This window comes from Maylandia zebra, linkage group LG4 (genome assembly GCF_041146795.1).
Source record: "Maylandia zebra isolate NMK-2024a linkage group LG4, Mzebra_GT3a, whole genome shotgun sequence".
Classification (NCBI taxonomy): domain Eukaryota; kingdom Metazoa; phylum Chordata; class Actinopteri; order Cichliformes; family Cichlidae; genus Maylandia; species Maylandia zebra.
In genome coordinates, this window is record NC_135170.1 from 3,518,445 (window position 1) to 3,543,943 (window position 25,499).

The following is a 25,499-nucleotide window of genomic DNA, read 5'->3' on the forward strand; positions in this document are numbered from 1 at the left end:
TTAAAATAATAAATTTTAACGTATCTGACTGATATTTGACCCTCTTGTCCCGTTTATTCTGGGCTCGTTCCTGTAAGAGCTTTGGGCCTGAAAGTTTGCACGAGTAGTATAGAGGCCCTTAGCGGTTACTCGGTGGCTTTTACTCACTACATAATTATCGGACAGCTTGGAAATACAAAACTTATTACACAATTTAGAGATATGAACTTCAGCATGGGAAAGACTCACAAAAAGCAGGTAGTAGGCTCAGCAACATTTAACTCAGTTTTCTACTGTTTGCAGGGTCAGAAACAAAACACATATCTGCTTCAGTGGCCGGGTCTGGAACACAAAACCCTTCCTCATAACAGTCAGGCTTAATGGGGCAAACATGGCTCAAGAGTTGGGAGTTCGCCTTGTAATCGGAAGGTTGCCGGTTCGAGCCCCGGCTTGGACAGTTTGGACAGTCTCGGTCGTTATGTCCTTGGGCAAGACACTTCACTCGTTGCCTACTGGTGGCGGTCAGAGGGCCCAGTGTCCGGCAGCCTCGCCTCTGTCAGTGCGCCCCAGGGCGGCTGTGGCTACAATGTAGCTGCCATCACCAGTGTGTGAATGGGTGAATGACTGGATATGTAAAGTGCTTTGGGGTCCTTAGGGACTAGTAAAGCGCTATACAAATACAGGCCATTTACCATTTAATTTCTTCAGACTCGTAAAGAGCACAGGAGAAACGTTCATCCTCGAAGTTTGCACCAGAGACCTGGTATCAGCATAAACCAGTGGAGCTGTGGATTCCACCACCTGAATCCACAGCTCCACTGGTGTGGATTAGGTTTAGGGTGGGAGCTCTGCTTCCTTTTTCTTTCTTCTTGTAGCAATAACTGGCAAAGAGGGACCAGTCCAACCATGAGGTGATGACTTCCAGGAGGGAGGAGGAGAAACTCTTTAACCAGGCTGCCCATCCCAAACTGCTCATAAGGCGGATTTGCTCTTACCTGGGTTACAGTTTAAGCTAACAAACCAGTGTCGGGAAACACCAGGGAGTAGGTCATAGACATCAATTCAGTTGTGAGGGACACAAACTTGGGGCAGACCTGCAGACACACACTGTGTTTAACATCATATCCCTGTCAATCATCCAGAACAGTACAGGCTGGAAATAAAGAGAAGGTTCAGAGGTTGCTTCAGACATGTTTGCTCAGATTTAAAGTGTGAAAATGTGCTGTGATTGGTCCGAATGAGCCCATGAAAACTTAAAACATTTTTAGTCTTTTTTTTAAATGTATTTATAACATTTATTTTGAATTAATTAAAAATAAAACCTAACGCTTCATCATCTGCATGCTATGTTTAACAGTGTGTACAACAAACCTGATGACATTAACTCCCAGAAACCTTAAGCCAACCAAACTTCATGCTGGGACCATGATGGCAAAGACTGAATTTTACTCAGCCCTGAGCTAAACCTGTGGTTCTAATAATAAAGAAGTCTTTCCTCTGTATATTTTGTTTTATAAATTGGTTTTTATAACTAAACTTAAACAGCCTCACATGCTGACTGAGGGAGAAAATCGCATTTGAAGCACTGTTTATTACTTCTTTACAAAAACAGATCATCTTCAAATCTTTGTTGCAATTGACCAGTTATGACTGACTCAGCTAAGAGCCTTATGAAAACAAGTGAGTGGCAAAGTTGAAACGCTTTTGTTTTATTTGTGGTTTTCTTCTTCCCTCTGGTGGTTAATCTAGTTATGATAAGGTGAATGATCCAGATTGGTTCAGCAAGTATATTTAATGAACTGAAAATTGAAAGCCTACCTGTGATATAAGTGTTACTGAAGTCAAGGATTTCATGGTGAGAAATGTGTGACAAATTAAATGATAATACTTTCACTTGCTAGCATCAATCTGCTGCTCCCGTCTCCTCTCGCTCATGAACAAAAGCACAAGATAGACTCGTGCACTTGGGGCAGTAACTCGAGCCTGACCTGTGGTATGCGCTCCAAGCTTTTCTGGCTGAGGACCAGTGCTGACTGTCATTCCCGCCACTTCACATTTGGCTGAAACTGCTCCAGCATGGGCTGCAGGCCACCACCCGATGAAGCCAACAGAACCATATCCTCTGCAACAAACAGAGATGAGACTCTGAGGCTACACCTAGAAATTCTGTCCATAAAAACTATAATGTGGAGGTAAGCATGGATGACACGGAGCTCTTAGTTCTCACCCCTTTATTCCTCTCCATACTTCAACTGAACACATCGCGCCACAAAACACAGCAACACACTTCCTCAACACTGGGTGTGAGTGGAGCCCTCTAGTGGTCCACCACACATGCCCCCCCCCCCCCCCCCAAACACCCAGCAGAACTAGTCCAGGACCCAGGGATTAAGAAGAATTCAACTTTATTGTCATTGCACAGGTACAGGGCAACGAAATGCAGTTTGCATCCATCCAGAAGTGCTTTAGTGATACAGATATATTACAATATATATTAGCAATAATATAGATATGTAAGTATATTACAGAAATGGGTCTATTATGGTATGTTATAATGTACACGGTATGAAGTATGTTGTGAATATTCTATAACTATAAGTATGTACAGGCTGTAGTGAGTACAAGCTATGTACAGGATATAAATATGAAAAACTATACAGAATATGAAATAAATAACTTTACAGAAATCTGAGATATACAGCTATACAGAAATGGGAACTATGCAAGTTGTAAACAGTTGTAGGGTTAAAAATTATCGTATGTACAGAATGATTATTTACACAGAGCTACAGGGAGTGCAGAATTATTAGGCAAGTTGTATTTTTGAGGAATAATTTTATTATTGAACAACAACCATGTTCTCAATGAACCCAAAAAACTCATTAATATCAAAGCTGAATGTTTTTGGAAGTAGTTTTTAGTTTGTTTTTAGTTTTAGCTATTTTAGGGGGATATCTGTGTGTGCAGGTGACTATTACTGTGCATAATTATTAGGCAACTTAACAAAAAACAAATATATACCCATTTCAATTATTTATTTTTACCAGTGACACCAATATAACATCTCCACATTCACAAATATACATTTCTGACATTCAAAAACAAAACAAAAACAAATCAGCGACCAATATAGCCACCTTTCTTTGCAAGGACACTCAAAAGCCTGCCATCCATGGATTCTGTCAGTGTTTTGATCTGTTCACCATCAACATTGCGTGCAGCAGCAACCACAGCCTCCCAGACACTGTTCAGAGAGGTGTACTGTTTTCCCTCCTTGTAAATCTCACATTTGATGATGGACCACAGGTTCTCAATGGGGTTCAGATCAGGTGAACAAGGAGGCCATGTCATTAGTTTTTCTTCTTTTATACCCTTTCTTGCCAGCCACGCTGTGGAGTACTTGGACGCGTGTGATGGAGCATTGTCCTGCATGAAAATCATGTTTTTCTTGAAGGATGCAGACTTCTTCCTGTACCACTGCTTGAAGAAGGTGTCTTCCAGAAACTGGCAGTAGGACTGGGAGTTGAGCTTGACTCCATCCTCAACCCGAAAAGGCCCCACAAGCTCATCTTTGATGATACCAGCCCAAACCAGTACTCCACCTCCACCTTGCTGGCGTCTGAGTGGGACTGGAGCTCTCTGCCCTTTACCAATCCAGCCACGGGCCCATCCATCTGGCCCATCAAGACTCACTCTCATTTCATCAGTCCATAAAACCTTAGAAAAACCAGTCTTGAGATATTTCTTGGCCCAGTCTTGACGTTTCAGCTTGTGTGTCTTGTTCAGTGGTGGTCGTCTTTCAGCCTTTCTTACCTTGGCCATGTCTCTGAGTATTGCACACCTTGTGCTTTTGGGCACTCCAGTGATGTTGCAGCTCTGAAATATGGCCAAACTGGTGGCAAGTGGCATCTTGGCAGCTGCACGCTTGACTTTTCTCAGTTCATGGGCAGTTATTTTGCGCCTTGGTTTTTCCACACGCTTCTTGCGACCCTGTTGACTATTTTGAATGAAACGCTTGATTGGTCGATGATCACGCTGCAGAAGCTTTGCAATTTTGAGACTGCTGCATCCCTCTGCAAGATATCTCACTATTTTTGACTTTTCTGAGCCTGTCAAGTCCTTCTTTTGACCCATTTTGCCAAAGGAAAGGACGTTGCCTAATAATTATGCACACCTGATATAGGGTGTTGATGTCATTAGACCACACCCCTTCTCATTACAGAGATGCACATCACCTAATATGCTTAATTGGTAGTAGGCTTTCGAGCCTATACAGCTTGGAGTAAGACAACATGCATGAAGAGGATGATGTGGACAAAATACTCATTTGCCTAATAATTCTGCACTCCCTGTATACAGTAGTGCAGTTAAGATAAGTGAGGGTGTGGATAATTTCTACAGAGGCTATATACAGTACCTGGCAGAGCTTCTTAGCATTTACTGCCCCAGGAGATCTTTGAGGTCAGCAGACCTGATGCTTTTAGATGTTCCCAGGTACAGATTAAAGACTAGGGGAGAGAGGGCTTTTGCTGTGGCTGCACCCAGACTGTGGAACAGTTTACCTCCTCACATCAGATTCTCCACAAGCCTACGAACTTTTAAAACTGCTCTTAAAACTCACCTCTTCTCATTGGCTTTTAGCAAGGTTTAACTTACTGTTTTAACTTATTGTTTTATCAGTGAGGTGTTTTATGTAGTTGTGTTTTATTGTATTTTATATTTGTATTTTATTGTACAGCACTTTGGTCAGCCTTGGTTGTTTTTAGATGTGCTTTATAAATAAGCTTGACTTGACTTGACTAAACAAAAACAGTTCCAGATGGTGCAGTGGACACATGTGTGACTGCTGTGATTAAAGCATCTTTCTTTCAGCTTAACGAGTGAACCATCAGCTCGTTCAAACACACATTAAAGTCCGTTTGGCTCGACACCACCGAACAGAGGCAGCAATATAACATAGCTAACATTAACAGTGCAGTGAATCCTGCTTGTCAGTGGCATGTCTAGAAAATTTTTGTTGGGGGGGCCAGGTAGGGGCACAGATTTGGAGAAGGGTGGCAGATTTAATTGGCAGATAATGTTTAAAAAAAATTCTACCAACCCTTAACCATAATTCAATAATCCTATAAACCTAATAACCAAATGCACTTTTAACTCTTATTAGAATGAGATTTTAACCACTATGGTGCAAAGTTTTTAGATACTGCGTTGATAAAGTACAAGAGATACAATCAGTGCTTTGTCAGTGTTTACTCAGCATTCAAGGACATCAATATTTGCATAGTATTTTTACTGACATATAGTGCACATATGTTTTGGGCAAAAACATTTTTGAATATTAAAATATGAACATTTTTAACAAACAATTGACAAATTAGCCAATGCAAAACTTTATCTGCCTGTTAAAAAAAGAAGATAATCTTCTCACAAACTGGTGTTTGACTTTGAAACAGGAAAAAAGTGGAGAAACAACTGAAAAGACTAACATTTGAATAAAACCTGAAAGCAAGTAAATACTTTCTATGCTGCCTTATGGTAAACTTTGGTAATATTGATAAAGAACAACACTGGCTGATGATGAAATACAGTCAGCTGGCATGGTGACACTGCCAGTATTAACCTGCAGGGCTGGACTGGGACAAAAGAATTGGGCATTTTTACTACAGACCGGCCCACCAGGTATTAAAGCCATAAAGACTTTGAATGAAAACAAACGCTGTGGTGACAGTGATGTACAGTCTTGTTGGTATATGTATGATTTCTATACATTTTACGTCAGATAAAAACTTTGGTTGTAAGATTTAGATAATTATTTAATAAAAGCTAGATATTTTAAATGAGAATAAGAAAGAAAAGTATTTCTTTGTGCCCCCCTCTCCCTGTTAATGCCCTATGTGGCCCCCTGGCAAAACTTTGCTAGACCCGCCCCTGCACAGTTACCAGCTGTCAGCTGCTTAGAAAAGGATCCTGGTGTTATTTGTCTCTCAGAAACAGTTCATAACTTCCCTTCAACTCATTCATGTCACCTAAAAGGTAAACCTGTTTCTCCATCACCTGTTCAGCTCTGATGATTCAGTAAGGACGTCTCCTGGTTTCATCTTCATGTTTCCCTCTCACCACATATCTAAACAGACATCATGACCAGCAGCTTTACAGCTGTGGCTCCAGCAAACATCAGCTGATACTAGAAATTAATATTAAATAAATTCTAACAACAGCTTAAACGTGCTGCTGTTGTTTAGCGCGACATCTGCTGGTTTCCTCTTTCTGGTGCAAAGTGGGCGATAAACAAGAGAGAAAAGCCGATCAGCTGATCATTGATCAGTTTCATGATTGAAGTAGCAACAGGAGAGGCAGGGGAGAGAATGAGAGAAGAAGAGGCAGCTGTGCAGCATAAAGACAGAATAACTCCAGCTTTGTGTCTTTTTCCATTCTAGCTAAAGTTCGGGACAAACTGCGTCTCTTCTCAGCTCAATACGAAACGTGTAATATTTTCTCTGATTGAGGGACCATTCCATTTTTTTAAGGAGCCGTTGGCAACTCTACTAACCTTATGAATAAAATAAAGTTCACTATCAGTAACATCATAGCACCCACCCAGCTGTATAAAAACTCCGTCAAACTGGCTAGAACGCAGTATGAGTTATTGCAACTGACAGTAAAAAGTCAGCAACATGAAAATAAACTCCACCTAAACTTGGTTTATATCTGACCCAGATAGACTGCAGGTCATAACTTCTTACCTGAAGTTCAGTTCACCTGACACTCGGACTGGCGGCTGCCTCGGGTCTCTCCTCCTGCCTCCCCTTCCCTCATCCACCTGTTGCCTCTGTGGAAGCCCCGCCATAGCCACCACCAAACAACGGAGTTATTTCTACACATCGACCTGCATCTGGCCAATCCACCACCTCTCATTGTTCATGCCATTACAAAAAAAATAAAAAATAAGTCACTGGGCCCGATGGCCAGTCCAGCGATGTTAACCTGCAACCAAATCTGCAGCTCCATACAGCAATGTTACGACTTAGATTATATCTTATAACTCATAACCAGTGTTGGTCAAGTTACTTGAAAAAAGTAATCAGTAATTAATTACTGATTACTCCCCCCAAAAAGTAATCCCGTTACTTTACTGATTACTTATTTTCAAAAGTAATTAATTACTTAGTTACTTAGTTACTTAGTTACTTTTTAAAAACACGATTTACAACCTGAAGAGGTGATAAAGTGATAGATCTTTCAGCCCAATTCTACTTTTTCTGCATAATCCATCATACAAAATGTAATCAAATGGAAAAGTCTCTTTTTTTAACTTGTTTTATCAGTTTTAATCTTTTAACTTTATGCATCAAGCAAAACATTTAATTATGCAACATTCTCTGACTTGAATAAATTAGTTTAACATTTAAACCTATTTTCTACACATTCCAGCACATAAAATAAAATATTTTTTGTATTTTCACTCACTCTTTCAAACAGATGCAAGTAAAACACAGCAGAAAATAAATAAAGTCAAAGACTCAGCGGTCCTTTTGCTCTATTTTCACCTGTAAAGCAGGAGCAGGGTAGGCGGAGGGTTACCCTGGTGTAGGTGTGCTGCGGTCAGTTGAAGAATCTGCGCGAGTGTCTCTGTGAGTTTCCCATCACGTCGTAGCTACTCGGTGCTTGCTCGGAAGTTTAGGGGTTTTTTTCGCTGTAAAAAGAAGTTTTCTTCCCACGCACGATGGACGCTAATGTTTTTGTCACTTTTTATGGAATCAAACTCAAAGTAAGGTCAGTACTTCCACGCTTTAAACGCTGCACGCTCATACTCTCTCCCGCACTCGATATATTATCCATTGTTGATCTGCACACAGCTGCTGTCACCAACGTCGCACTTGCTTACGTCACTGTCATGAGACATTCTCGCAAAAAAAATCACGGTTTTAGTAACGCAGTAACGCAGCGTTCCTACGGGAAAGTAACGGTAATCTAATTACCGATTTTGCAATAGTAATCCCTTACTTTACTCGTTACTTGAAAAAAGTAATCAGATTACAGTAACGCGTTACAAGTAACGCGTTACTGCCCATCTCTGCTCATAACTCTTATGTTAGCTGCCCTCAGTAGCATACTGTCTGAAATATTCCACAGCTGCAATAATTCTTTAAGTGTTATTTTTTCTTTGGTATTCTAATTTCACCAAAGTTTACTAAACTCAACAAACTTGATATTACTTACCGGGACATTTATTCTGTCCTCATTTTCTTTCACCCAAAAATTGTTTCCTGCAGTGCCGTCTTTCGCGCTTGGCTCTCCTACCTTTGCTAACGTGATGCACATAGCGCAGAAGCCGATGCTGCATTCACTTACACTCGGATATCTGAGCGTCACCGTGAAAACAATCGGATATTTGATATTTGATTGAATTTTATTGTTTTGCCTTTGGGGTGGCACCTGGGGTGGCCAGTCTGGTTGGGGGGGTGGCCTGTGCCCCCCCAGGCCACCCCGCTGGACACGCCATTGCTGCTTGTGCCGTGATGTTCAGGACTGCAAACCGAGCAGCATCACTGACTTTTGTGTTTGTGGATATATGACTGACTTTAATTATCCACAAAATCATCACATCTCTGTGAGATTAAAGTCAACTATTGAACGCCGTATATTTAAAAGTAAAGGCTTTAAAACCAAGTTAGTACAAACATCGCTAACGTCACATAACTCTGCCGACATGTGGCCAACAGTAATGTTTTAATGTTCTTCATTATTAAACATTTGCACATAAATAAGTGACATAATATTCAGTACTTGCTTCTGAAAGTTTACTCTTCGGCGGCTCCGCTTCCGCCGTTTTTTTCGGCAAAATTATCCACACGCACAGCCGCGCTATGAAATCTGGGATATGTTGGGCCATGAAGGCTACACCGCCACATCCTTAAAATTCAGGGAAATGAAGGACGCATTTGAGGGCCGCATTTCGAGCAGCCTTTGAACTGGGACAGCCTTCATCGCGCCGCTGTGACGTAATCGGCCTGAATTGGGATACAGCCCAAATCCGGTCATTGGTCCTTCCTGACTTGTGTAGTTACTAGGTAACAAAAGCTCAACACTGCCCCTAGCGTCCTGGAGCACTTCCGTTGTGTTTTGGAATTTGCAAGTGTTTTGGAGTTTGTTTACCACACGAATAATAATTGCAGTAATGCTGGAGTGCTACATTTGCGTTGAGTGAGAAAAAAAAATGCTTAAGCTTATAGAGGGGCTTGAATTTTTTTTTTGAGTTTACAAATGCGCAAGTGCAAAAATGTACTCCCCCTACCCCCAGTGCCCCAACAAACTCATTCATTTTGTGTTCAGAATCAGCTGGTTCAGAATAATTTTAAATTTACACAAAGAAAATCAAATTAATTTGGTATTTTTTAATTACATTTATGAACAACTAACAAAATTTGTATGTGTTCTTTGAAAGAAGGACCTGAATCTGTTTTTTGAGTGCAATTATACCCTGGACCCTACAGAGTTAAGCATTTTTTTAGAGTAACGTAAAGTAACATAACGTAATAGTTATTTTTCAAGTAATTAATTACTTTTAGAATGTTGTAACCCAGTTACTTTTTTGAAGAAGTAACTAGTAACTATAATTAATTACTTTTTCAAAATAACTTGCCCAACACTTCTAATGACATCATAAACCTCTGACTTATGTTACATTAAAGAGACACCACACCATTGTGACTGTTGCAGCAGGATCAGTGGCACAGGGGTTAATCACAGAATTGAAAATGATAAAAAAGAACTCTGGGCTTGTGACTGTAACCCTGAAGGATCTGACAAGACTCAGGATGGTCAATTTTAGCTTTTTTAACTTTGAGGTTCGGCACTTTGCAGTGCACTCTGCTCCAACCCTCCGCTGTAGCCGCTCCTCCCTTCTCTCCGGCCCAGCCACTACTGAAATAGGGAAAGTATTAGTGATGGGATTTACGGCTCTTTTTAGAGAACTGGCTCTTTCGGCTCGGCTCACTAAAAAGAACCGGGTCTTTCAGCTCTGAACCAGCTCTTCAGGTTGTTTTGTTGCTGTAATTAATTAATTATCAACAACAATATAAAATTATGCACAAAAGGAATTGGTAATGTAAAAAGAAACGTGGTTTTCTTTATATATGTTTATATATAAATATTTATGGGGGGCCCTAGAGATGAAACATGTATTAATACACAAACACTCATATATATATTCAAATAATTAAAAAAAAAAACTTCATTAATCTGTTACTACCACACCCTCAGTCCGATTGTTGGTACTTCCTGACTTGTGTAGCCACGAGGTAACAAAAGCTCAACACAGCCCCTAGCATCCTGGAGCACTTCCGTTGTGTTTTGGAGTTTGTACGTGCTTTGTCTCTAAGGGACACTGTAAATATACTTTTTATGTATTCACTCCACATAAAATGTAATAAATAAATTCTAAAATACAAAAACACATTTCAACTTTTAACTACTTAAATTTTCAGCTTTTTCCTTTTAAACAAATGAAAGTGAAACAACACAAAACACTGCAAACCACAACACAATAAAATATAACTTATAAAATATAAGCCAAACTGACATCTGTCCGACAGCCAAACCCATCTGTTCTCTGATTGGATTGTTACGTTTGTGATTGATATGACATTGACCAATCAGATGAAAGGAAGAAAAATAGGGTCAAAATTCGTACTTGTAACTTGCAGGGTTTTTTTTGGCTAAGTCCACACACAATTGTTTTTTTACACATACAAAACCGATTTACAAGTACAAAATATTTATGACCACATTTTGAGCCAATAAATGCAGCTAATATGTCCTCTTTTAAGGCAGGAGCTTCCACCTCCGCTCCGCTGCATCTTGGGCACCAGAGCCGGAGTAGGGAAGAGCTGGAACAAACCATTTTGGGAGGGGGGGATTATCTATTTCTGTTGTTAAAATGTTCCATCTCAGTTACGTACTGTATGCTTTTTATATTTTAGTAGTGTGTCCCACAAACAGCAAATATTGTCAAAAAAGTAAGAAATCTTTGGGGGTGCTGAAGCACCAAAAATGGGCTAAAATCGCCCCTGGATGTAAACATCATCATCTCATTAAATTATCCTTTTGAATATTTATTGAGTGTAAACCCTCCAAAGAGCATTCTTTCACCACCAAAATTTAATCACTTCATCTCTATATAATGTGAAAAATATAATAAAATATTATACTTTATGAAAATAAAGGAAAATAGGTAGTTTTTTACAAATGTATTATTTAACCCGTCCTGCAGCACAAGGCTGTACGATGTTTTCATTTTTTTGAAGAAACTCAGATATGTTATATGTTTCTAAAATATAGTTTTGTCTTAACTTAATGATAAAAACATTACAGTTTTATTTATTATTCTTTATTTCATTTCATTTATTTCACTTTTATCTTAACACATTTTAGTGACAAGTATTTGATTTTTTTAGTTCAACCAAAACCAAAAAAAGACTTTTCTTCCTTACATTCATTTTTAAAGAGACTCATTTTAGGCATCTTTAGCCTTTTTTGCAGGATCTTCTCCAGGTCCTCCAAGGACATCTCCATCACATCATGGCCATCTTCTGTGTTTTTTTTCACAATGTCATCTTTACTGTTGGGATCATTTCTTCCCACTGCAGCAAAAGTAGGAAAGTAATTCTGCAGTCCAGCTGTGAACGTTGGGCAGCAGTAAGCAGTCCAAAAGTACTCAGGAACAGTCACCCTGTTATTGATCGTGGGTTCATCATTCACATAAGGCATGACTCCAGTGATAACATACATTTTTGATGTGCAGACTTCAAGTCTTTTTGCCATGCTTTCTTCCAGAATTTTCCAGGGGCCGTTATTGAACTTTTCCATTTGAGGAACAATATTTGTCAGGGTGAAGGTAGCCTTTTTGTCTTCTTCTGTCTGTTGGTGACCACTGGGGGCGAGGTGGCCTCTGCTATAACCAGAGTTTCTATAGTCTTCATTGACTGCCTGGCTGTTCTTCACATTTTGGTCAGGATGTTTTTGGTACTTCATTCCTGTGTTGACTTTGTCTGATACCAGCTGAATGACAACAAAGACAGACTTTTTATTTCTTTAGAAGCTACAAAGATTATTTATCATTCTTCATACTGTGTGTGCAAATAGTCTTTCAGTGTGAGTTTGTGGGAATGTGTAACACTGAGAGATTACTGTCATACTGCACAGTCATGTCATTTTGAAATGTGAGAGAGCAAATAAAATCCTACAGACTTTTCTAACCATCGTTTTATTAAAGATCATCTAATCTTGTGTATGTTTTCTTCTTTATCTTGTCCTGTTATTTATTCAGTTATATTTGTGTTATTTAAGTTATTACATTATATGTGGTATAGTATGACAATATCTAAGGCAGGACAGGCAGGAGGAAAATAACTGCTTTAAATGTGTTGCATATTGTTTGAGGTGATGGAGAACAATGTGGCAGTAAAATGCAGAGAATACACACTTCAACAAACAGTTAAAATCCAAACGAGCGATTCCTTCACATTGTAACTATTGTTCTTCATCCTCTCTAAGAAAACCATCTTTAAAATAAACCGTATCAGTCAAAAGAGAGCAGTTCAAATACATGACTGTCTTTGAACATCACACAGTGATATTTTACATAGCTTACCCGTGGTTCAATCATCCAGTTTGTATTTTTGGGCCTAGATCCCTCTCCAGGTCTGAGTATATACGCAGAGAACAATGGTATACGACGGTTTCTGTCATACAGGGTGGCAAAGTGGTATTGACTTTCATAGTACTGACATAATGCCTGGTAGCCGTCTCCACTGATGCCCTGTGGTATCGTTTTTGCGTAGAAAAATTCAATGCATGGTTTAAAGTCAGTAGTGATCTTTCCATAGAAGAGAACACTGATAAACCTGAACAGTGATGAAAAAAAACCCATCCTTCCTTTGAGACAGCTCTCACAGCAAAGTAGAAGGTAGACTGAACCTTTCTCCTGAAAATGAGGGTTGGAGTTAAATACTGTCAGCCTCTGGGTGGTGGCAGTGATGGTGGCTGGTACTAATGCAGATACCAAACACAGGCTGCTGTTTAACAAAGGACAGGGCACTTGATTATCCAAAGTTTTTATCCTACAGTGTCTATAAATTTATGACAGTGTCCTTTGTACGCATTGTAACATAATGTTTTACATACAATCTTAAAGAATATGCAAACCATTTTAACTGTACGCCCAGCGAACTAGTACTGACCTCTGACACATAGTTGCACCTGGTTGCAACTGAATGCAGAAAGCATTCAGACTTTTGAAACACACACGCATAAATATATATAAACAACATTTTTTTTCTATCTGGCTGCTTATTGTATTAAGCAAATCATATCTGCTGAATAAGAAAATCAACTAATAAAATACATGCGGATTTTACATAAACCTAAACTCAGGTGACAGTGTGGTGACCTGCGCCTATTCAAACGTTTTCTTATTTGCATGCACACGACCTGAGTGAGTGAATGAGTGTGTGTGGGGCCCCATACTCAGCTGAAAACAAACGGAGACAGAGCCTCCTGTTCAGTGGCCTCCAGACTCTGGAACTTTTCTCTCTTCCTTTCGATTTGAGACTCTGTGATCTCTTTAAAAAATGAGTTAAAAACAAATGTTTTAAATCTGCTTTCTATTAATTTTGCTTGTTTTTTTTTCATTGTTGGGTCTTGTGAAGCACTTTGTGATTTTATATCTTGAAAGTTGCTATATAAATAAAATTTTACTTACTTACTTACTTAATATATACAGTCTACTATACAGTTTAAAGTGTCATATCAAGTAAAATGCAACTAAAGAAGAAACTAATGGAAAAGACAACAATTTCTTAACCCTGAGATGTATTTTTATTTTTCTATAGTTAATTTTTCAAAATTTTAAGTTTTAATGAACGCCTTCTGTTTCTATACATTTCTATACATTCAGTTCGTTCTTTTATAAAAAATTATTTTACAATAAATGGTTACTTGTTTACTGCTATAGTTTAGGAAACTGACATATAGTCTCTGGTATAGTGCGTACACTGTTCCCTGTTATAGTCTGCTCAGAGCGCTACGCTTCCACTGCTGTAGATATACTCATAGGACTCTGTAGATCTGTTACCACACACCAGCACATCTGTATATATTTAGCAAATCTGTATATTTGTTCATAGTACATCTCTATATCTGCCCATCTGTATAGCAATATAGAACATCTGTATGCTATACCGATCATCTGTATATCTGTACATATGTACTGTATATTTGGTCTCTCTGTACATAATCTGTTCATAACTATTGCCCCATTTATACTACTCTTATCTGTATATATCAGTATATCCATACATTAGGCCGTAGTACATCTGTATATTTGCTTAACTTAACTGTAGAATTTCTCTGATTGCACTTCTAATTAGATGCAAACTGTATTTCGTTACATTGCATTTATACATGTGTAATGACAAAGTTGAATCCTAATCCTAAAGATACCACACATAAATAAATTCAAGTTATGTGTTGTTTGTTCCACCATTAATGATTATGATTGATTACACTGATGACACTGAACGCTAATGATGAGGTAATGAGGTTCAACATGATTTTTATCTAAAACCTGTTTTTTGTTGTTTTTTTTTACTTGAGCAAAAGAAATTTGTTTTATTTTATTTTATTTTATTTATTCATTTATTTATTTATTTTGTCCCGTTTGGATCTTTAGCATCAGAATTGTTGTCTTAAGGCCAAGAAAGATGCCAAGCGGATTTATTTTACCAAGTGGATCATCATGGCCTTGCCATATTGGTCCATTTGATTGACCTTTATTATAATTATGAATTTATTTTATTTTCAGTTGCTACAAACGGGACAGACATGACTGGGGGATAGGACAGGGAGAAAGAATGACAGAAAGAGAGGGAGAGAAAGAAAACCAAAGGGGAGAAGAGATGGTGAGAAAGGGGGGGGAAAGGAAACAAACAAACAAAACACCTGGATCACCTGTATGGAGAAAAAAAACAGAAGAGAAAGCAAACAACAAAGAGCAACATAATAAAAAACAGCACCATCACAATAAACTAGCTAGCAGTAGATAACAGTAGATATTAAATAATAAAAGATATTGTGCAGCACGCAAGATAGACAGCGCACAGTGTGCTTTGAGGCAGCAGCCAAGAAAGCTGTAGTCCGCGTCTGTGAATACCCGTGTGTACACCTGTGTGCACACCTGTGTGGATCAGCATGCTTGCATTCCAAAGGTTTCTCCATGTAATGATCTGCTAGGGAGTGTGGGGAGCCACAGCCCCGTCCCCCAGGGCATGAAGCAGGTATGGAGGAGATCCAGGCCCCAGATATCCAGAGGCCCCAGAGTACAAGGACCTGAGGAGGACCACCAAAGGGGGGGGGGGGGGGGGGGGGGGGGGACCGTGCCACCCTCCTGGGAAGAGCTGAGTAGAGCCCCAAACGAGAGGTCACCAAGCAGCCACGGAGCAGAGGCCAGAGGGGGTTGCAGTGACGTGTCCGCGGGCTCTGCCGGCAGCCAGCTGTGCCAGAGAGGACCGAGCTTCAGGCCCAGAGGCCAGAGGCCTGAGGGCATCCCACCCCCCGGAAGGAGCCCAGCCGGGCCACAGGCGCCCGGCCCCGCCAATCGGCCACCAGGAGTGAGCCGGTACATACATGAGCGCCCAGCCCCAGACGACAAGGACCACCAACACACCAACGTCTGAGGGCATCAGCCACCGGCAGGGAGTGTGGTGAGGGGAGATAGGCCTCCGTACTTTAGAGGGCCTGAGATGTTCCCAGAGAGGTCGAGTCTAAGACCCAACCTGACATATAGACACAGACGTGCATTCCCACCCCCATATACACAACCAAATACTCGGCACTCACCCAACGTGTAGACAGACACAAATAGACACTGCACAGACAGTCGCACTCCCCAAACATACTCTATATCCCAGGTCCAGGTACCCCCGCCCTCAGAGGGGCAAGCCGCACCTAGACCCAGGACATGTAACCCTTCTCTCTGGGGTGGAGGCAAGCGAACCACCTCCTTATCTGCAGTAGCAGGGAGGCCCCGCATCCCAGACCCCAGTCTGACGGCCAGCACCTCCTCCCAGCCCCCCAGCCCTGACGGCTAACAGAACCGGGGTGAGTGAAGACCTCAAACCTCCCTATGCCTGCTCATATGTAGTGTTGCTGTGTGCTGTTCTAAAGTGCATTTAAAACTCAGGAGAGCATGGTACTAGCTTCCTCTCAGAGAGCAGCACGGCTCCTCCTGAAAACCCTTAGTGTCTACATGCATTTAAAATTGAGGGTAGGGCACCAGCGCCAGAGGTGGGTTGGAGTACACCGACCATCCTCTGGATGCTGTAAAACGTGCCCACCCCCAAGGCCCTATATGTATGTGTTATGTGAGTAATGTGAATGTCTAGGTTGCAGAATAAAATTGAGGCACAGGCGGCCAGAAGGGGACAGAGGGGGAGTGCCTCCCCTGCACCCTGGTGACATGCCTGCACCCCAAGCCCTGCGTGTGTGGGTGGGTGTGGTAGAGCGGGAATAGGGAGGCAGCTGAGGATGGGGAGGGAAGAAAGGGAGGGGCAAGCGGACCCTCCCTGGGGCCAGCTCCCCCGCTGACCCCAGTAGGCACCCCCACACTCTGGAACCCACCAGGGCAAAGATATAACAACCTCCCCACCATTTAGAGAGCCCCCTAGTAGGGGCTAGGGGGCTCCAGAAATTTGTTTTAATCCATGTCAGTCTTATAACAAAGTCATGGGGTTGAAAAATGTTATTAAAATCAAATCATCATGAGAAAAGAACGCCTTTAAAGTTCATCCAGTAAACACAAAGGACTGATCATTCTACTGAGTGTAGTCAGCTGCTTTGCTTACATGACAGATAAATAGACAAAGAAGCCAGTTGATTCGGGTTGATATGTGAATGGAAAAACTGAAAATGTCTGATCTACTTTTGACCACATTTGCCTGTGAACTCACAGTAGGCACAGTATCTACTCAGTAAGAAAATGAACTGATTAAATGCTGCTCATGCATGGCTGGAGGCTGAGGTCAGTTTAAAGTGATGTCACTACAGAGATATTTCCATCACACATCCTGATGCTCTTTAAGAACTGATGAGGCAGCATAAAGTTTCAGTCAAAAACAAGACTTTAATTTAGGAGGACGGTTTGAAGCACCCGGGCTGGATGCAGCAGCTGTGAAAGGAAGAAGAATTTGTGATCATCATCAGCTGGAAATTAAACTGCGTTGGAACTTCATGTGAAGCTGTCTGTTCTTTTCTTTCCTGTCCTCATATGTGTCCAGTTCGGCCTCATGTGTGTCATGGCTTACTTGCTGTACGGTCAACAAATATGCATCATCGGGGTCACATTTGTGGAGGGCGGTGTCATTTAGTGAACTGACCATTAAACATGATATGTGTTAATATTATAATAATACAGTAAATTCAGCATGGCTGTGTGTGTTTTATTAGGATTAGGAAAGCTTCAGTGATCTATGTGGTTATTAAAGAAACCTTGCTCACTGTGGTGTATTGTGTATATCATTGAATCTGTCAGACTTCAGCATTATCCAGTTTATTTTTAGCCCTGCTAATAACACAACTTAATCTGTAAACAAGTTAAAGATTACAGTGGGGCAAAAAAGTATTTAAAATCAGAAAGAGGAAGTACACTGCAGCCAGTAACTGCGTATGTCCTCTTAAAAGGGAAGAGAAATAAACACATATGGGACAATTCTCCCCAAATTAGACAAAATATGACCATAAGTGTCCTTTTCTGAGTCATGTTCTTCTCTACACACAACTCTTGGCCTCCAGGGCATAAAACTTTGGACTTATAACCGTGATATAAGTCCTCACAGCGCACCAAGCATGGAGAAAACTCAGTCTCAGTGCTTCAAAATTCTCACAAGATTCAAAAACTGTTTCTGTCATTTATCTGCCCAAGAACTTCATCAAATGGACCTCTATGGGTCCAGTAATCTTCAGCACATGTATCTCACTGCAGCCCGTGAGGATTTAAAACAGTTTCTTGTCTCAGTGCACCCAGCATTAACTTATCAGATGGATCGCAGCCGATCCATCAATATCAACACAATTGTGTATCCCCATGTACACAACTGATTCTTCACTTGTGTCACAGCACATCTAGTAATATCTTCAGAATTACTTCAAAATGATCGACATTGATTTTCCTTTAAAATCAACTTTCCATTAGAACTCAAAATCACAACTGACTCGATTCTCTGAAATCCTGAGCCACTTAGACACCTTGCCCAGTTCTAGGTGCCCTTCTCATCAGACTTCCACGTCCGGAATTACTCTTTTTACTCACAAATAAGTGTCTCCTAAAATGATCCTGTCAATCATTGGCTATTTTTAAAACCAAGCCCACAACTCTTGGCAGGTGCCACCTGCAGTATGCCCACGCCGGAGCCCCCTTCCAACGTCTCAGAGGGGTAGGAGGTTCTTGAACCCCGTGAGTTTGACACTTATTAAACCATAAACTGACCAATTACCTATGATCCTGTGTTATCCTAAACACACATTGGTCTCTTTTACCATAAAATACCATATGACCTTTAACTCAGTACTGTCATTCTCAAGGTTTCATTATCCTTACTTCAAAACTTCACTTTATTCTCAAGAATTTAGTTTTACCACTACTGAGCCAATTTAATAGTTAAGATCATCACTCAGTGAACAGATAATTTAGAATTCATCCAATCTGCACAAATGTGCTTTTTGAACAGGTTTGTGCCTACCTTTAAATCTTTTTAGACCAGGCTTCTGTTCGCCTCATATCAGATCCAACCTTCGGCCACATTTCTTCTCTCTGTCACACGAAGAACCGGGCGGAAACACCAAATATTAACCCCGATTCTTTTGTCCCCGTGATAGAACAGAGAAACCCGACTCATAGTGGTCAAAACATTTATATTTCTTTTTATTCAATCATCTTCAGGAAGAGAGAGACCCCTGCACAGCTCAAATGCCAGTTGCAGGATCTCTAACATTTTTAGCTCCACATGTGTCTTATATGGTGTTATTTCTGCACTTTACACGTCACACAGTCTCAAACATTGCTTATATGGAAAAGTTCCTCTTTTCTGTGTCTTATCTATTAATATATCTGTGCACTAAAACTTCCTGTTTTTCAGTCTGGCTGAGCACTTAGCTTGTGAGTCAAAAGTGGCCTTGCTCTACAAACCTTCATTATTAAAGTACATAAAACAATCTAATGAGCAGATACACATTAAAAATATCTCTCTATTTCTTAACACTGCACTCACATGGACTCCACAGTCACCAGATCTCAGTACAATAGAGCACCTTTATGATGTGGTAAAATGAAGATTCACATCAGAGTTGTGCAGCTGACAAACTCTGTGACTCCATCATGTCAATATGGACCAAAATCTCTGAAGCATGTTTTCAGCACCGCACCAGACAAATGGAGAAAACTTTATTGAAACTGGAAACTAAATCATTTTGAGTAAAACCAGTAAACTCTGTATCAGGTAGGAAAGAAAAACACCCACACTCTCCACAGGTCCTGCTGTTAGTTTACTGGATTTTATGATAAATACTTTTTTGTTGTCTCATAATTTCTAGAGGTTTTAGAAACACTGCCTTTGCTACTGATTTGCTAGACAATAAAACACTGGCCATACGAGACAATCAAATAAAAGTTATTTAAACTAAAACACTGTTTTGAAACTATTTACCTCACGCTCCATGGATGAAATATTCCCCCCAAAAACATAATCCACACTAAACAACATCAGCAGACAGGAAGCTGTTATGGCATCACATGACATTAAGTTTTATTTTTGAGATGTTTTACAATCTAATCTGTTACATACAATATAGAAATGAAATGCAAACAAAAATATCCAGGAATTTTGTGATCATCTTCAATTATCAGAAGTCTGACACGAATCAGAAAAGATTTAAAAATATGCTTTAGTATGTTTAGAGAAATGAAGCTTTATTGTACAAAATGTGCTATTTTCTAAGATTGAACTGATGAATTATCATTTGCCAGTTTTTACTAATCCACTACTTATAACATGAAAAAGTATAAAACAAAGACATTTTACCTTCAAATAAGTGACTATCTTGTTTATGGAGCGTCTTTACTTTTTGTTGCATAAGAGAATGATTTTATGAATTTTATCGTTTTAACATAAAATCTCACAGATTTCAGCGCTACCACCGTATACACCGAGCCCAACCAGGAGTGGTGTATAGCGCCGGGTACAGAAGCTATGGAAAAGAGTCATGGTTCGAGTGCTTTCAGAGACGCTGTAGAAGGACAGAAAAATTAAATTAGCTAAATCCTTATTCAGGAACACTCCAATTCTCGAGGACTGTGGACCTTTAATGAAAGTCCTGCTGCCTGAATGTCTGAATGTATAACCGCCACTGAAACACTCCAGCGCCCATGAACTGTTATCGTTTCCAAAAGCACTCTCTTTTCCTGATCTGCTTACACTGCTGTAAGCTAATGCTATAAAGACATCATCCCCGCTCCACTCCACCTCCCAGTAACAAGGTCCTGTGAAACTCTCTCTGCTCAACACCTGAGGCCAGTCAGTGAATCTGTCAGTGTGATCATAGCGCCTGATTGTCTGAGTATGACTATATTTTGCTTTTAAGCCAGGCCCAAGCACAACACGCTGGTGTGCTGTGTTTGGGTTAAATGTGATTTCACATTTATATTTTAGGAATTCAGCTCTGGTCTTGGGCTCTGAAACATCCCCTTGAGTTTCTTCAACAGCAGTTATGGTCCATTCAACACTGGACTGCAGTTTCTCTCTGGACTCTGACACAGCTGCTGCCGCATCCTCGGTGTAGCTCTCAGGATGAATATTGATTCTGGCTGAGTCTGGAGCTTCACTGAGACGTGACAGCAAGGTGTAGTTGTGTAGAAACTGGGTGGGGTCCTCTGTGTGAGAGAGCTGCTCCAGCTCAGTTTTTCTCCTCCTCAGCTCAGAGATCTCCTGCTGCAGGACCTTCACACTTTTCTCTTTCTCTTTAATTTTCCTCTCGATGTTCTGCTGTCTCTCTTTGAGCTCTGTCTGCTTCTCGCTCATCTCTGCTGCAGTGGAAACTGTGTCGTGGCCTTTATGTTCATCCATGGAGCACAGATAACAGATACACTGCTGATCAGTGCGGCAGAAGATCTTCATCACCTCATTGTGGCGAGGGCACATGATCTCCTGGAGCTGCTGGGAGGGGTCCACCAGCTTGTGTTTCTTAAAGGCAGAGGATTCATAGTGAGGCTGGAGGTGCTGCTCACAGTAAGAGGCCAGACACTGCAGACAGGACTTGACAGCTTTCAGCTTTGTCTCAGTGCAGACGTCACAGCTCACATCTTCATGTTCAGCATGACAGAGATCAGCTTTAGCAGCTTGGAGTCCAGTCTTCTTTGTTTCCTCCACTAAATCTGCTATCACGGTGTTTCTCACCAGAGCAGGCCTCGGTGTGAAGGTCTGTCTGCACTGAGGACAGCTGTGGGTTTCCTTCTGATCCTCTTCATCCCAGTAGCTTTTAACACAGTTCATACAGTAGCTGTGTCCACAGGGAATAGTCACCGGCTCCTTCAGGAGATCCAAACAGATCGAGCAGCAGAGTTTGTCTCGGTTCACCTGGTTTTCTCGCTGCGCCATTTCCGGGACGCTAAATGCAATTTAGCTCGTTGTCGCCTCAATAATCCAACTCTTTTCAAACACTCAACGTCGGTTGGAAGAACACAGGAAAGCTTTATTCCTTTATTCTGCGTGGATATTAAGCAGGTCAAACTCACAAGTCTTCTTGCTGGATGATATAAAACTGCAGAAGTTTGACGGTCTGGAAATCTGAAAGTTAGTTTAAGTAATCCAGCGAGGGTTGGTCTCTTAACAGCGCACAATTAACACAAAGGTACAAAGGAAGCGCAAAGTCCCTCCTCTTTATGTGAGCATGAAGAAGGTACAGAAGAAAAGAAAAATAGAAGTATATCACGTTATAACGTGAAAAGTTTATTGTTCTAACAAGATACTTTTCACGTTTGAACAACATAATATCACGTTCATACAATATAAATATTATATTGTACGAACGTATAAAGTTTTCACGTTATAACATATTGTATTGTTCGAACATGATATATTACCATAAAACAGTGAAGTGGGTGACAGTGCAGATCAGAGTGCGAGAAAATGGCTCGTTTATTGGAATGAATTAAGTTCTATTTTATGCTTGGATTGATGCATGGGGAGATTTTGCTGTTATTGAGCAGTTTGGACAGTATTGTGATAAGCATGCGGACACTTAGAAGAAACCTAAAACGCATGGGACTGTACAGGAGAAAGAATGAGTCCGATCCAATTGAGGTAGCAGGATTTCTTATTGATCAACTGGAGGAACACGGGAGGCTCCATGGATACAAACTACACCACCTGAACTGCATTCAGGCAGGTTATGTTGTCGCGCAGAGTACTGTGAGACATTTACTGAAATATCTTGGCCCTTATGCGATGTATATAACAAATCCTGGACCAAATTTCATGTGGCATATTGACTCCTATGGCAAACTGAAGCCTTTTGGAATCTGTATAAATGGAGCTATTGGTGGTTTTTCAAGAGTTATGATTTGGCTTCATGCCTATTCAACAAACAATGATCCCAAAGTCATTGCTGGCTATTTCATAGCAGAAGTTGAAAAGAGGATGGGAACACCTGCTAGGATTCGCTCTGATTTGGGAACAGAAAATGTCATAATGGCCGAGATGCAACGATTCTTGCGATGGACTATGGATCCGAACGTCAGAAACTGTTTTATTACTGGATCCAGCAATCACAATCAGCGTATTGAAAGCTGGTGGGCCTTTCTGAGACGACATCATGCTCAGCACTGGATAAATCGTCTCCAGGAACTAAAAGACAATGACTGCTTTTCTGGATGTTTTTTGGACAAGCAGCTCATATTGTTTACATGCCTGAACGTCATCGAGGTATGTAACCATGTTTATATTCTTTTAATGAGTCATTGTGTGTGTGTGTGTGTGTGTGTGTGTGTGTGTGTGTGTGTGTGTGTGTGTGTGTGTGTGTGTGTGTGTGTGTTAGAGAGAAAGAGAGACATGGAGAGAGAATAAAAAGTTTGCTTTAACACCCACCATGCACCATCCCTATTATTATCACTGCGTTCAGGATGTGAAAAAAATGCATATTTCACTGGCCAGAAACATAAAATGTCTAAAACAATTCACGTTTAATAATTACTTTAAATTTTCCACAGTATCACGTGTCTACCACTGTTATTCTTGTTGTTGAGTATTTTTGATAAACTCTGTTTTTCTGACTGTCACTGTGTGGTGCTTTTGGGTAACATGTTGAGCCCAGAGAAATGTGTTCTTTTACTGATATGAGATTTTTAATTTTTAATATTTAACAGGAAGAGCTGCAGCAAGTTGCACATATGTGGAACACCCACACATAGAAGCAGAAATGCAGTTGCTCCAAGTGGGCGTCCGATTCTCATGTACACCATCCCTCATCTCATTGGAGGACAGGATCATCTGAAAGAGGTTTCTCGGGAGGCAGTGGATGCTTGTAAGCAAGAAGGCCAACAGAGAGGACCTTATACCTGTGATGAAGCCGTTTTCAGCTTGTGTTGCCTTATAACGTCAGAGAACTTCTTACTTCCACCAAGCACAGCAGATGAATCCATTGAACTGTATCTCTTCCTGAGAGCCTATATACTGAAGGACTTATAAACCTAAATATAATTGGGCTTTGGGAATTTTTACGGACATATTTTTTGGTACAATGTTTTATTTGTGCAATAAACAATAGAAAAGACAATTGTTATTATTTTGTTTGGATTTTCGGTTCAAGATAGTAGCATTAAATTCAGTTCTTTTGAATTCTTTTGGCGGCAGAAAAAGATTGGACTCAGAGTGGTCAAAGTTTAAAAAATTATCTTTATTTTACATTTCTGGAGGCCTGAACACACAAAGACTACTGCATTCAGCCAGCATGGTTATATTTCTGCAGCACGTCACACACACTCAGTTCCTCTTTCTTTTTGTGTCTGATTTCCTCTACAGCTCTGCACTAAACTTCCCCTTTCTAAAGTCTGTTGCCAGGGCGACCTGTCACCCTCTGACCTAGTTTTTGTCTCGTCTGGGCTTGGTTTCCAAAGGCCTCTCTTATTAAAATACATAAAACAATATAATCAGAAAATAAGCACTAAGAATATATATTTATTTTGTGACATACCCCCTTTTTAACTAATTTTATTAGTTAACCTAATTAACTGACTCCCTCAATAACTACTGTGAACTAAAAACAGATATAATTAGATTTTTCTGGTAAAAGGTCCTACATCACTTTTGTCACTCTTTCCTCTTTCAAAAATGTACTCCTGCTTTCTTCACCCCCTTTAACGGGTAGCGCATATCCGGCCTTAACACTGTTTTTGGGCAACTTACATAACATAAAAATCCTACAAACTATTACTAAAGTCCCTCTCATTACTCTTCATTACTTTATGCTCACATTATAACCTCTGTGTAACAAGTTTTTGATCTTCTTTGCAATCTAAACAACTGCTCTTCTGAGAGGTTTCTCTGTGCTTCTTTTGGGTCACATCCGTGTCCCTCTCTCTTGGCCCGATCCGTTCAGACTGATCCTTCCTGGATTCTCGCCAACCCCTTCGTAGTTTTGCTGTGGTTCTGGAATCTGCTCCTTCTTCTGTAAAGGACAGAAAACGAAAACACCTCTCTCTGCTACGCCTCAATATCCTAATAAGTTCATCAATTGTTATCTAAATTGTCCTAAGTTAGTTTAAACTATCATGTTCTGGGCTCTATCCTTTATATGTATTTAATCTCCATGTTCTTTATGTGTGTAACCGACGCTTTTAATTTTATTCGACACACCCAGGGGAAGATATACACCATCACCATATCAGCATAGATCTCCACTAGAAAGTACACTTCAAATGGTTTTTGTCTATCAGGGTTTACGCCCCTTTTTGCTTCAAGCAGATACCTAACATGCAAAAAGTTACAGTTAGCGACAGTCGCCACAGTTCCTTTTTTGATAACCTTTAACACACTTAAAGAGACAATTTCCCCGCCTCCGCTCCAGTTGTTTTCTGTCATTGCTCTCTTCACCCTTATCTCTGGAACATCTCGAGCACGTCTTGTACAAAACTGTTATTTTTACAGGCACAAATGCAGTTACAAGAAAAATATGTCTCACCTCTACCCTAGAAATAGGTCCACGTCATGTCTGTGTCTGTAAGCATGTTTGCATTCACCCCTAAGCACTCTAAATCCCTTTCCTACGATATTTCAATCCAGACAGTCACACTGAACAAAGCTTATGACCTTCACAAGACTGAGTGGGAACTCCTATGAGCACAATTGCAATGTGTGTATGAAAAATGATAATAAACGCTTATTCTAGAAATCCAAAAGAAATCAAACATTTTCAAT

At 40.4% G+C, this 25,499-nt stretch overlaps 2 protein-coding genes across 2 annotated transcripts; both read right to left on the bottom strand.

Annotated features, from left to right (window-relative positions):
- Window positions 1–11,436: 11,436 nt before the first annotated feature.
- Window positions 11,437–13,850, bottom strand: LOC101473703 (endonuclease domain-containing 1 protein-like). Its single transcript, XM_024802105.2, has 2 exons — window positions 12,632–13,850; window positions 11,437–12,039 (listed from the first exon to the last, which is right to left on the bottom strand). Exons 1-2 carry the CDS (start codon window positions 12,908–12,910, stop codon window positions 11,437–11,439), a joined length of 882 nt encoding a protein of 293 aa, XP_024657873.2. The 5' UTR covers window positions 12,911–13,850.
- A 5,730-nt stretch (window positions 13,851–19,580) lies between these two features.
- Window positions 19,581–21,909, bottom strand: LOC101474006 (E3 ubiquitin/ISG15 ligase TRIM25-like). Its single transcript, XM_076882861.1, has one exon. It carries the CDS (start codon window positions 21,681–21,683, stop codon window positions 20,193–20,195), a length of 1,491 nt encoding a protein of 496 aa, XP_076738976.1. The 5' UTR covers window positions 21,684–21,909; the 3' UTR covers window positions 19,581–20,192.
- Window positions 21,910–25,499: the final 3,590 nt, after the last annotated feature.